The following is a 13,634-nucleotide window of genomic DNA, read 5'->3' as shown; positions in this document are numbered from 1 at the left end:
CTTACACCTACAATGATAAATGTGGGCCATAATCTTTTCCATAGAGAAAACTGCAGGGGCCAGGTGTATAGCAAAGCACTTCATTTCCATAGAATGTCAGTAGCTTAAAGGGGTTATCCGGCCAAAAAACAACTTATCCCCTATCCACAGAATAGAGGATGTGTGTATTTATGGAAGTGTAACCAGAGTAACCCTCCTCAATCTCCAGAACGGGGCCCAGCTCTCTGTGCTGCATGGAGCGATACAAGATCCTGACACCCCTCCCCCCACCAATGATTTTTAGCTGGATAACCCTATAAAAAAAATTTGCAAAAAATATGCAGTTTAAACTCAAAATTCAGGCTTGTACCTCACGGCCAATGACTTTTACCCACACTTTCTCTCCAACATCCACTACTTCAGAAGGAACTTCAACACGGGTAGATGCCATGTGTGTCCTGTGAACAAGACCTGGTTAAAAAAAAAATAATTCAATTAACAACAGGCTAAGAAATGGGTTTATGGGTTTAGAACAGAATAATTAATCTACCGTATCTTACCTTGCTTTCGGCTGCCTGGTATTTTAATAAAGGCCCCATAGTCAGTGACATTTGCAACCTGTGGATAGATGTTAGCATAGCAACAGTGACAACAAGCAATATAGATACAAATGGTCTAACATATTTACTAATCCATTTCATAATGTGTAATGTATAAGTCACCTATGTCATTTAAAACAGTTTTGAATGGGGTGTATACTGTATTGTCCATACAAAAAGGACATTTAAGAGGAGCAATGTAAGGTACTGTCATACAGCTGGATGCCAGCTACAGTATACCTGGCACCCACTATAGTTTACCCTTCAAAGATAATTTGTAAAAATAAAAAATAAAATAAAAGTGTCTATTTGAAAGAGATGTAGTGATAAATTACATATATGGTGTAAAAAGGAGATATTTTTTTGTACACACTGTAAAATCTCTTTCTTTTAGCTTTCATTGGGGGACACAGAGACCATGGGTATATGCTTTTGCCACTAGGAAAAAAGTAGTCTCCTCCCTGGCAGGATATACCCACCCACTGGAAGTGAGGTAATCAGTTTTGTCACAAAGCAGTAGGAGAAGCCAACCAAGTCCGAAGGACCCTAGAAAGGAATCCCGGAGAAACCCTCAAGAACCGGAAGTGTCTATCTGGACAAGAATGAAAACATGGGTGGGTGCTGTGTCCCCAAATGAAGGCTATGAGAAAGAGATTTTACGGTAAGTAGACAAAAAAACGAAATCTCTCTTACATTGGGGGGATACAGAGACCATGGGACGTACCAAAGCAGTCCCTGGGGTGGGAGGACCACCACCAGAAGAAGGGATTCAGCCTAGAGACCGAACCTCAGCCAGCCGTAAGACTCACAGACATGACCCCGGGCTAAAAGGCAACCAAGGCCTGGAACTGAGCATCCGGTAGTTCCCACTGTCCATGTAGATGGACTAGGACGCCAAGAAAGGGACCGTCCTTAGAAGAGACTCTAAACCAACAGGTCACCGAGAGAGACAAGAAGGGGCGATGCGGAGATCCGATGGGCCAAACCAACCTGGAAGGAGGTAGGAAACCAACTCCAAGAAGCACAGAACCAGACAGAGGGAGAGCCCGGTTGGGAACAAAAAAAGGAAAAGGGAACGACAAGAGAACCCCATACAGGAGGAGCAACAGAAACCAGAGAACCTGGCGAGAAAACGCCAGGGAGAGCCAAAGGCGAGTCAGTCAAGGTGAAGACCAGAAACTTCTGGAAAAAAGAAACGGGAACCATCTCTGGAGAGGAAAGTGCAGAAGATCTGAACCAAAAAGCTGTAGGCGCCAAAAAACACTGTCTCAGGGGCACAGCGTGAGCACCCGGGTAGAAGAGCAGACTCCAAGGACGCCACACAGGCTGAACAGTGGGAAGAAACCACAGCCATACTGCAGTCGAAAAATGGCCCGACTGGAACAACCCGGTAGACAGACTTGGACCCCGAAGGAGGAAAATTAAAGTAAAGAGTAACTCGGAAAACCATAATTCCGACATGGAACTGAAGACTCTCGAGTCACTGGGAGGTGCCCCACCTGTAGGGGGGAGTAAAACCAACAAACGTGAAACGCTCTGGGAAACATACTGCTATGTCGGGACAAGAAGAAGAGCAGTACAGAACGACCGCCCCACAATGGAATCGTGGAGAAGCCTAGGCAGGAGCACTACACATGCCTGAGAGCGCAACCATCACGAAGGCCTGAAGAAGGAGGACGACCTAGAAAATAAGGTACACCTCTGCAGTCTAGGAGAGAGCCCAAAACAAGGATTAAATTGGCAAGAAAGAATAAAAGTGCACTCACCGCGTCAGTTGCTCTTCAGATGAGATTTATTCCATATCACAAACCATGTGCAGGGAGACAGAGGTAGGGGAGTGTTCGTGGGCTATGGACCCGTCTTGCACTACAAGCGCATCATAAGGCCCTGTGTTCACGTCAAAAGGTAGGTGTGCTTAAAAAGGACCCCACTGGAAGGGTATCCTAGGTTACAGGTAAACGTTCTCCGATCTCTACGTACAGGTGCCGCACGGTTTGTGAACCATATGATTGAAATACATGGCGGTAGTCCTGACACTTTAAAATTTACAGTGATCGAATCTAGTAACTTTATCTACCTTTTCAGAGACAAGAACAACGAACTCCTTCGAAAAGAAGCTTATAGGATTGCTCACCTTAACGCAACAGGACCGCTAGGTCTGAACGACCGTAATGAATTGAACGCGTTCCTGTAATACGAGCGAAGGGTCAGCAATTCAATCTACTATTAGCCTTGCAGCATTGTTAAAGTCTCACAGAAGATAGAAAATGTTGTCTTAATGCGTTATGCAGGTTATTTGATGTGACACTATGTTGCAATTGAATCCGCATTGTTTTTAAGAACAAGAATATGTAGATGTGCGACCATGTCTGTTTCTTCTACCTGAATTCACATTGTGTTTTCTATCCCCTCCTTTTTTTTTTGTTTTACCATGTGTCTACACTCTGCCCCACCCCTCAGCCCAACCCTATATAAGTAGTAGTTAGCTACACAAGCAGCCTCCCAGTCTGACTAGGAGCGCATGGTAAGTGAGCTTTTACACCCTGTTCACACTGGTGTGGTGCTGTGCGGCGTCCGTTGCTTCCGTGGCGCAGTGTCTGTGGGGAGGTGCGACCCATAGACTGGTTTGATTGGCATTGGGGCCGCTCTGCCAGTGGGTCGTTCCCCCTGTGGGCACTGGTGTCGCGGCGGTGGTGGTCGCCGCCCAGTGCTATGCCATTTTATGCTAGGGACGTTAGGGATCCACTCTAATTTGTTGGCCTTGACGTGGCAAGTGGGCTTGTACCTTTTGATCAAAATGTATACTAACAACCTGTTAGTTTTTGAATTTATGCTTAGAAGCAATTAGATCAAATTACAATATGTAGATGTGTGACCATGTCTGTTTCTTCTACCTGAATTCACATTGTTTTTAAGAACTTTTACCTGTAACCTAGGATACCCTTCCTGTGGGGTCCTTTTTAATCCCACCTACCTTTTGACGTGAACACGGGGCCTTATGAAGCGCTTGTAGTGGGAGACGGGTCCATAGCCCACGAACACTCCCCTACCTCTGTCTCCCTGCACATGGTTTGTGATATGGAATAAATCTCATCTGAAGAGCAACTAACGTGGTGAGCCAGGCTGCAATAGTGAGCAGTAAGCACACAAGCAGAGCCGGCGAAAAGCACTTCAGATCGCTCCCAGCAAAAAATACAAAGGCCCAGCAAGGTACCCAGCTATGTAGGGGGAAGTTGGAGATGGCTCCTTCCTGGCAGAAGAAAATGCTCAGCAAAACAGTCCCCCTAGTGGACGGGGAAACGAAACTCAGGCACTGACCGTGCCAAGCTTCCTGATACCAGTACCCCCTGTGGAAGGGAATTTCCAAGAGCGTCATGTACTGTAGGAGCAAGGAAACTGTAACAGATCAAAGCACTGGGTGGACGTAGCCCCCAGGGATCCTGCAAAAACACACAGAGGCGCCATGTTGTGTTCCCAGAGGGATTTGAATTCTGGACACTGAAGCTGGGAGATTCATAGACATAACTACGAATGCAAGTAAGAAGCACATGTAGCAACCTACAGCGTTGGGAGGAAACCTTGGACCCTGCGAAAAAATGGCCACGGAGCCATCCTGGTCGATGAATAAGGCAACAGAGCAGGCACCTGAGCCACCCTGTACAGGAACCCAGGAAGATATCTGGAGGCATTGGGGGGGCTGCAGAACAGGACGTTGCTCCAGCAGGCCACATGCCTGAACAGAGGTGCTCAACCGCCATAGACCTTTGGAAACAATTACACAGGAAGGCCTGAGGTACACCCCACCGAAATGGAGGGGAGGAAGGCTCTACATGAGCAGGGTGTCCAGAGCATATGTAGGGACACAGACATGGGTACCTCATGATAGTAAAGGGGTACCAAGACTGCCACCACGATGGGAACCACAGACATCCAAATGTCCAGAAGCATGGAAACTAGTCTCAGCACCCAACAGCATGCCACAACCATGCCCTGAGAAGACTAATGTTTCGCTGTTAGAAAGGGGAACCAAGAGTGCTGCTGCTACTGAAAGGTCCCTAGAACCTGCAGGAAACACCCACACCCCATCTCTTAATGGTGCTACACACCAGAACTGCAGTCGCAGACTAAAGAGATGTAGGACGAATGAGGTGCAGGAAATATGCAGACACAGTCTGACTTACCGCTAGAAAGGTCCACACAGAGCAACTTCTTCGGAACTTCACACTGAAAGTGAGTCACCATACGTCAGCCGCTGAAACGGCAGGAATGGGGAAGGTGGCCTGGTGGTTGAAGACACCATGCAGACAGTCTGGCTAATTGGCATAGGGACCGTGGACACACCGGTCCCATCCTCGGAACCACACACTGAAAGTGGCTTACCAGACCTTATCCTTGATAGCAGCAGGTCTGTGGAGAGGAACCTGGGAAAGTAGGGAACTCTGCGGACCACTACGTGGTGCATTGTGAAAGGCCCATGGAGCAACATGGGGTCCCTCGCTCAGGAGTACACCTAGGCAGTGGAATACCTGAACTTCCGCCAAGGTGTGGGAAGTGTATGGTAGGTGACCCGAAGTAGTAGTAAACCACGCAGACCACCGCCTGGGTGACTGGCATAGGGTTCCTGAACACACAGTCACTTCTGCGAACCCTCCCACCGAAAGTGGGGTACTGGAGTGCGGCCGATCTGATGGGCGACCCACAAGCAAAAGAAAGTCTGGATGGTATCCCAGTCGCCCTGTATAGGGTCCATAGGACACGTCAGTGGGGTGATATACTCACCAACCGGGGGGGGCGGTGCTATGATTTACTCACCCACGGTCTTCATATACTCACCCAGACGGCTTCAACCAGCTTATGGCCACGCTGCGATAGTGGGGCGAGCAGGGGCAGTGGGGGACCCGGACCCAAGGTACAACCACCAGGCGCTGGCCGTTAGTGAGAAGGGGTTAACAGTACATACTCTATGTCTGTTCCCCTTTGTCGCATATGGGGGGGGGGGGGGGGGAACAGGTAGCGCCATGCTCCCCCTCCTGAAAACAAGAAACAAAAGGGAGGAAAAAAGCTAACTAAACAGCCCTTACTAGAAAATAATAATAAAAGATGAGGTCTGGTGAGTTCCCAGATTGTGTCTTGCCTCCTACTGACACTAGCTAAAACTGGTTACCTTACTGCCAGTGGGCGGGTATATCCTGCCAGGGAGGAGCTGACTTTGTTTTCCTAGTGTCAGCACATCGTAGTGGCAAGAGCATATACCCATGGTCTCTGTGTCCCCCAATGAAGCGCGACCGAGAAAATGAGGCAGAGGACACAAGACCTCTATTCCCATGACTGGTGGGGTCAGAGTAGCAGCTGGACCTTACTGATTAGACTTTGGGTCAGCATTTTAGTCAGTATTGCAGCCAAAACTAGGAGTAGGTCAAAACACAGTAAAAGGTGCAAATATTCGTTAAATATCCATTATAGCTTTCTCTGTGTTGCTTCCATTCCTATTTTTTAGCAAAAAGGAAACTGACGGAATAATATGTGTGAACAGTCTTAAAGGGTTAATGTGGCTAAACTCAAATATGTAGAAGCTAGAATAGTGAATCTGATGTGGGAACCTTGGTCCAAGCACCCGCAAGGGAATGAAAACCCCACATGTTCCACACCAGAGGAAGCAGTGAGCTGCTATGATCAAAACAGCAGGGGCAGGGGACTGGGCAGGTTGTTATGCTTATTTTCTTTTTTTTTAAACCCATAACATTTTATTATTTTTTTTTTTTATAACAAATAAGATGACTGTAACAATTTGACAATGCATATATATGTATGCCTTATAAAGATGCCTTAGGTTTTGTGCAAAAAAAAAAAAAAAAAAAAAGAAGATTAGATCTTAGCCTAGAAAAGAAGACCAACCTTGGCACAGGGCAACCTGTCCAGCAGCAGCCGTGTGTGCAGACTTTGTGTGCTTGAAAATAGCTTTTTTAGCTTCTTTTCGGGCACAAACCTACATATAAAAAAGGGATGAAAAACTTCAGCAAATATAAACTTATCCCCTATCAACAGGATAGGGGATAAGTAGCTCATCGCGGGGGTCCAACTGTTAGGACCCCCGGCCATCTTCGGGAAGGACCTGGCTCTCCATGAGGAGCGCATGTCATCTACTGGTAGACTGCACACGCTCCATTAATTTCTATGGGAGCGCCGAAAAGACCTAAGTACAAGACTCGGCGTCATCGGCTCTCATAAAAATGAACGGAGCGCGTCCCGTCTACCGATAGATGACATGCGTTCCTCACTGAGAGAGATGGGCCCTGTCTTCCGGAGATCGTGGGGGGGTCCGACCGCTGGGACCCCCCACGATCTCCTATCCTGTGGATAGGAAATAAGTTAACTATTGCTGGAGTTTTCTCCTGTACGTGAAAGTGGTAAATACAAAGTATGTGTATATGGGCTCTTCATAGGAAAGGCCCTTTAACATTTCAAGTAACAGTAAAACTGAAGGTAAGTATTACTAAAAACATCTATGGTTTCTTTTACCTCTCCTTGAAAGATTTCATGCAATTCTGGTAAGTCATCCATTCCTATATAATAGTGCTTTGGGTTGTTAATACTTAAGAGGTTTTGTAAGTCTGCAGGAAGAAATAAAATTGTTAGTTTCTCATATGGCAGAATCTATGTATGCACTATCATTCAGGATCTGATAATATTTCTATATACATTCAATAGCTGTCAGACCTTTCATTTCCCTGATGTTGGATGGCAGTAAAGCTGTTTTCATACACATTTATAGGTGAGAGTTTCTACTGAAATCTACAAAATATAGAAGTAGTCCACATCACAAGTTGGTAGCAGATACAAAAAGCTATCACACAGAACTTGGATCCCAAAAGTTGTGTTGCCGTTGCATCTCTAGGCTTGTGGGTATCACAGCAGCTGCACACTTAGGGGGAGATTTATCAAAACCTGTGCAGAGGAAGAGTGGTGCAGTTGCCCATAGCAACCAATCAGATCGCTTCTTTCATTTTCCACAGGCCTCTAAAGAGGCCTGTGGAAAATGAAAGAAGCAATCTGATTGGTTGCTATGGGCAACTGCACCACTGTTCATCTGCACAGGTTTTGATAAATCTCCCTCTTAGGGTCTATTTACACGGCAGAGTTTCCGCCTCAAATTAAAGCCCATAGATTTCTATGGGATTCCGCACTCCTATTCAAGCGGAAATTCAGAAGTGTGAATGGGAGTACGGAATCCCATAGAAGTCTATGGGCTTTAATTTGAGCCAGAATTCTGCAAGCGGATATTTTGAACATTTGAATAAATCCTTAGGGTCTATTCACACAGGCGGAATTCCGCCTTAAATTAAAACCCAATAGACTTCTATGGGATTCCACACTTTCCACAATTTCCGCACCAATTCCACACAAAATCCGCACAAGCCAGAAACCACCCAAAGAAGAGGAAGCGGAATTGGTGCGGAAATTCCCCCCGTGTGATTAGACCCTTAGTGCAGGATTCCAGACTCACCTAAAAAAGGGAGAATCAGACCCATCAGATTTTAGTAAGAAAAAAAATACTAGCCGCATGCCTCTTTTTGCCCCAAAATGTCATGACTAGATGTTAACGGAGAATCAATAGGGAAATATGAAACATCATACCTAAATGGCATTTGTTTACACTTTAGTGGCTTTTTATTTTTTTTTGGCTCAGTGGCAACATTTACCTCTTGGGGACGAAGGGCGTACATGTACGCCCTTGCTCCCTGCTACTTAAGGACCAAGGGCGTACCTGTACGCCCGTGGGAATTTCGGTCCCTGCCGTGCGGTGGGTGGGGACCGGGATGCCTGCTGAAGTCATTAAGCAGGCATCCCATGCAAATGCCTGGGGGGGTCCTGAGACCCCCCCCCCCCCCCATGTCGGCGATCACAGCATATCGCCGATCAATTCAGATCGACGACTTGCCGCTATTCCGGCCTGATCTGGTCTCTGATGAACAGATAGCCCGGAAAATAGGGATGATCGGAGCTGTCAGAGACAGCCCCGATCATCCTAGAGGATAGGAGCGAGGTGGCAGGGTGCCTCCTATCCCCTGCGATTGGCCGATCGGCGGATTGATCGGCAAATCGCAGGGCAGGGGGGGGGGGGGGGGGAACGTTCATTTCCCCTGCTCTGGCCTCCCCTGGATGTCGGGGCAGAGCAAGGGAAAGATGGCGGCGATCGTGGATGCGGCGGGGACCGGTGGCAGTCACGCGGGGACCAGGACCGGCGGCAGGCAAGTGGTGCTGCAGTGTCAGATGCTGCAGTGAAGATCACCTTGATCTTCACTGCAGCTTCTAGGAGTTTCAAAACTACAACTCTCAGCATGCCCAGACAACCTTTGGCAGTGCAGTGGTCACCAAACTGTGTCCTTCCAGATGATGCAAAACTACAACTCTCAGCATGCCCAGACAGTCCAGGCATGCTGGGAGTTGTAGTTCTGTAATATCTGGCCCTTCAGATGTTGCCTGACTACAACTCCCAGCATGCCTGGACACTCAGTATGCTGGGAGTTGTAGTTTTGCAACATCTGGAAGGGCACAGTTTGGAGACCACTATACAGTGGTGTCCAAACTGTAGCGCTCCAGATGTCAATTCAAAGCATGCCGAGACTGTCCAGGCATGCTGGGAGTTGTAGTTCAGCAACATCTGGCCCTTCAGATGTTGCCGAACTACAGCTCCCAGCATGCCTGGGCATGCTTGGAGTTGAAGTTTTGCAACATCTGGAGGGCTACAGTTTGGAGACCACTAAAACAGTGGTTTCCAAACTGTTCTCCTCCAGTTGTTGCATAACTACAACTCCCAACATGTCCTTCGGCTGTCTGGGCATGCTGGGAGTTGTGGTATTGCAATAACTGGAGGCACACTGGTTGGGAAACCTTGTATTTTTCCTAACTCAGTGTTTCCCAACCTGTGTGCCTCCTGCTGTTGCAAAACTATGACTCCTAGCATGCACTGGCAGACCATGCATGCTGGGAGTTGTAGTTTTGGAACAGCTGGAGGCACTCAGGTTGGGAAACACTGAGTTAGGAAACAGACAGTGGTGCGGAAACACTGCGGTAGTCTGTTACCTAACTCAGTGTTTCCCAATCCCAACCAATGTGCCTCTAGCTGTTGCATAACTACAACTCCCAGCATGCACAGTCTGTCAGTGCATGCTGGGAGTTGTAGTTTTGCCCCCACCCCCTCGTGAATGTACAGGGTACATTCACACAGGCGGGGGTTTACAGCAAGTTTCCTGCTTCAAGTTTGAGTTGCGGCAAATTTTCCGCTGCAACCTCTGCCCGTGTGAATGTACCCTAAAAACACTACACTGACCCTAAATAAAGAGTGAAACACTACATATACACACCCTTACAGTGCCCCCCCCCCACAATGAAAATAAAAAACGTTGTCTACGTCAGTTTTTCTAAAACGGAGCCTCCAGCTGTTGCAAAAATAACAACTCCCAGTATTGCCAGACAGCCATTGACTGTTCAGGCATGTTGGGAGTTTTGCAACAGCTGGAGGCACCCTGTTTGGGGAAAACTGATGCACAGTATTTTTGGAGGCAACACCCCTATGAAAATCCCTAATTTAGGCCTCAAATGGAGCTCTCTCACTCCGGAGCCCTGTCGTATTTTAAGGCAACAGTTTAGGGCCACATATGGGGTATTTCCGTACTCTGGAGAAATTGCGCTACAAATTTTGTGTGACCTTTTCTCCTTTTACCCTTATGAAAATGTAAAGTTGGGGTCTACACCAGCATGTTAGTGTAATTTTTTTTTTTTTTTTTTACACTAACATGCTGGTGTTGCCCCATACTTTTCATTTTCATAAGAGATAAATGGAAAAAAAGACCTCCAAAATTTGTAACACACTTTCTACCAAGTACGGAAATACCCCATATGTGGGCGTAAAATGCTCTGCGGGAGCACAACAAGGCTCAGGAGTGAGAGCGCACTATGTACATTTGAGGCCTAAACTGGTGATTTGCACAGGGGTGGCTGCTGGTTACAGCGGTTCTGACATAAACGCAAAAAAATAAACACCCACATGTGACCCCATTTCGGAAACTACCCCCCTCATGGAACACAACAGATTTTTGGAACAGTGGTCTGTGAAAATGAAGAATGTAATTTTTCATTTGCACAGCCCACTGTTACAAAGATCTGTCAAACGCCAGTGAGGTGTAAAGGCCCACTGCACCCCTTGTTACGTTTCTTGAGGGGTGTAGTTCTCCAAATAGTGTGCCATGTGGGGTGTTTTTCACTGTTCTGGCACCATGGGGGCTTCCTAAATGAGACATGCCCCCCAAAAACCATTTCAGCAAAATTCGCTTTCCAAAAGCACAATGTCGCTCCTTCCAAATTCAAATTTTGGGGGACATTTTCACCTATTACCCCTTGTGAAAATGAAAAATTTGGGGTAACAGCATTTTTGTAAAAAAAAATATATATATATATTTTTTCATTTTCACGTCCAACTTTATTGAAAATTTGTCAAACACCTGTGGGGTGTTAAGGCTCACTGTACCCCTTGTTACGTTCCTTGAGGGGTGTAGTTTCCAAAATAGTATGCCATGTGGGGTGTTTTTTGCTGTTCTGGCACTATAGGGGCTTCCTAAATGCGACATGCCCCCCAAAAAACCATTTCAGCACAATTCGCTCTTTATAATCCCATTATCGCTCCTTCTCTTCTGAGCCCTGTAGTGCACCCACAGAACACTTTACATCCACATATGAGGTATTTCCTTACTCAAGAGAAATTGGGTTACATATTTTGGGGGGCCTTTTCTCCTTTTACCCCTTGTAAAAATAAAAAATATAGGTCTACAAGAACATGTTAGTGTAAAAAAAATGCAGATTTAGATTTTTCTCCTCCACTTTGCTGCTATTTTTATGAAACACCTAAAGGGTTAAACTTTCTGAATGTCATTTTGAATACTTTGAGGGGTGTAGTTCCTATAATGGGGTCATTTATGGGGTATTTCTCACAGGCCCCTCAAATCCACTTTAAAGTTAACTAGTCCCTGAAAAATTCTGATTTTGAAATTTTCGTGAAAATTCAGAAAATTGCTGCTATACTTTGAAGCCCTCTAATGTCTTCAAAAAGTAAAAACATGTCAACTTTATGATGTCAACATAAAGTGGATATATTGTATTTGTGAATCAATATATAATTTATTTGGAATATCCATTTTCCTTACAAGCAGAGAGCTTCAAAGTTAGAAAAATGCTAAATTTTCACAAAAAAAAGGATGCAAATAACGACGAAAATGTATTACTTTGTTAAAGTAGTGGTCTCTGTCCCCAAGGGGTTAAAACTAAATATATAAAATCCAAACATGCTTTGCCTTTAGCTGCGTTTTCCCTGAGACCTCTATAGGTAAAAAAAAAAAATAAGTAAAAACAGAAAAATGAATATGTACGTAGGTTTTTTGTCTGGTGGTTTTTTTTTTCCTCTCTCACATTCTTTTAGAAATCTTTAAAGGGTAGCTCCCACCATCCTATTTTTTTTTTTCTGTCCCTTCCTATTGCCCATCTATCCCTAACCCCCTCCCTGCTTTTAATTTTTATTTGTACTATATTAAAAATGCCTTTTGTCTGCCTGGCAGTGTGCTCACTACCAGGCAGACTTCCCCAGCAGGCACCATGTCACTGATGCCTGCTGGGGGGGGGGGGGTGGTGGGTGGGACTTCCACCCTTAGTCCATCTACACAGGGTGCCTCCAGCTGTTTCTCCACTACAACTCCCAGCTTGTCCTGACATCTATTGGCTGTCAGGGCATGCTGGGAGTTGTAGTATTGAAACAGCTGGAGGCACCCTGTGTAGATAAACTATTAGTTAGTTACATGAGGCGCTGCGGCGCTAGCCCGCCCCCTCCGTCTCCCTCCCCCCGCGCCATACCCAGTTCCCTCCATCACAAACCCCCCCCCCGCATACCCCGTTCCCTCCATCACAAACCCCCCTCCCGCATACCCCGTTCCCTCATTACACTTACTGCAGAGTCCGGCAGCAGGCGTGCAGGGATAGCGGCGGCGGCGATGTGCAGGAGGAGTGGCCTCCCAGCCAGTGGCCGGGGAGCCAATGCGCTCGCTCCCTGCATGTCTGATTGACAGGCAGGGAGCGAGCGCAGGCTAAATGAAAAAGGACCGATGCCCGGCCGTATCAGTCCTTTTTCAGGCGAGACGTCATGCCAGGCTGCAGCCGGCCACTAGGAGGGAGACCCCTAGTGGCCGGTATTCAAATGTAAATTAAACCATTTTAATTTTAAAAAAAAATGATAAAAGTATATTAGAGATATGTTGTAGTACATAAGTACTACAACATATCAAAAAATAAAGTTGGTGACAGTGCCCATTTAAATAACGATGAAAGATTTACATTTTCTTGTTGTAAAGTGAAATATGAATGTATGTCTGGAGGCACAAGGAAGCCTAAAAATACATGACAGTGCTTCACGATTGTGAAAGCGTCTACAAGAAGCCTCTTTAGCCCCAGGAGGACCAATACCTTCCTATATTACACTCAGATGATGTTTACATAAACTGTGTAATACATCGTTGGGGTGCTGTAAGGATTTGTTAATTTCTAACGATAATTTATTTTCCCTTAGTCCCAACAGTGGCACATGGCACGTGGAACAGTGGCACGTGGAACGGATTAGGACCGGTGGAATTTTAATGACACACCTCAAGTAATTAACCCCTTAACGACAAAGGACGTATATTTACGTCCTTGGCCGGCTCCCGCGATATAACGCGGGGTCACGCGGTGACCCCGCGTCATATCGGGTTGGTCCCAGCATGTATCTGATGCCGGGACCAATAGCACGCGGCAGCGATCGCAGTGCCGCACGCTATTAACCCTTTAGACGCGACGTTCAAAGTTGGAAGTTTAAGGTGGAAGGAGATAAACCTTTGTCTAGTCCGTTTTGTAAAAACTGAAGAACTGCAGAAGTGCCAGGATTCTTGGCACACAGTTAGCGTAGCCGGCCCCAGGATTAGAATATATTCCATATTCTCTTAAAGGATCTTGACATGGCTTCTGAAAGCCCTTCTA

At 46.3% G+C, this 13,634-nt stretch overlaps 1 protein-coding gene across 5 annotated transcripts in view; it reads right to left on the bottom strand.

Moving 5' to 3' along the window:
* The window catches only part of ZCCHC17 (zinc finger CCHC-type containing 17), a 34,923-nt gene that overhangs the window by 15,857 nt on the left and 5,432 nt on the right, over positions 1 to 13,634 (bottom strand). For 2 of the 5 annotated variants that reach the window (XM_056557307.1, XM_056557311.1), the window contains exons 2-4: positions 7,098 to 7,189; positions 540 to 597; positions 350 to 450 (exon numbers count right to left, since the gene is read on the bottom strand). In XM_056557307.1, coding sequence (XP_056413282.1) covers positions 350 to 450; positions 540 to 597; positions 7,098 to 7,189 — 251 coding nt within the window. Of the gene's footprint in view, positions 1 to 349; positions 451 to 539; positions 598 to 6,473; positions 6,565 to 7,097; positions 7,190 to 7,295; positions 7,503 to 13,634 lie in introns of those variants that run through there. The other 3 variants (XM_056557310.1, XM_056557309.1, XM_056557308.1) reach the window with 3 other exon arrangements.

The sequence above is a fragment of the Hyla sarda genome, chromosome 2, assembly GCF_029499605.1.
Source record: "Hyla sarda isolate aHylSar1 chromosome 2, aHylSar1.hap1, whole genome shotgun sequence".
Lineage (NCBI taxonomy): Eukaryota > Metazoa > Chordata > Amphibia > Anura > Hylidae > Hyla > Hyla sarda.
This window is presented reverse-complemented; position numbering and strand designations above follow the sequence as displayed.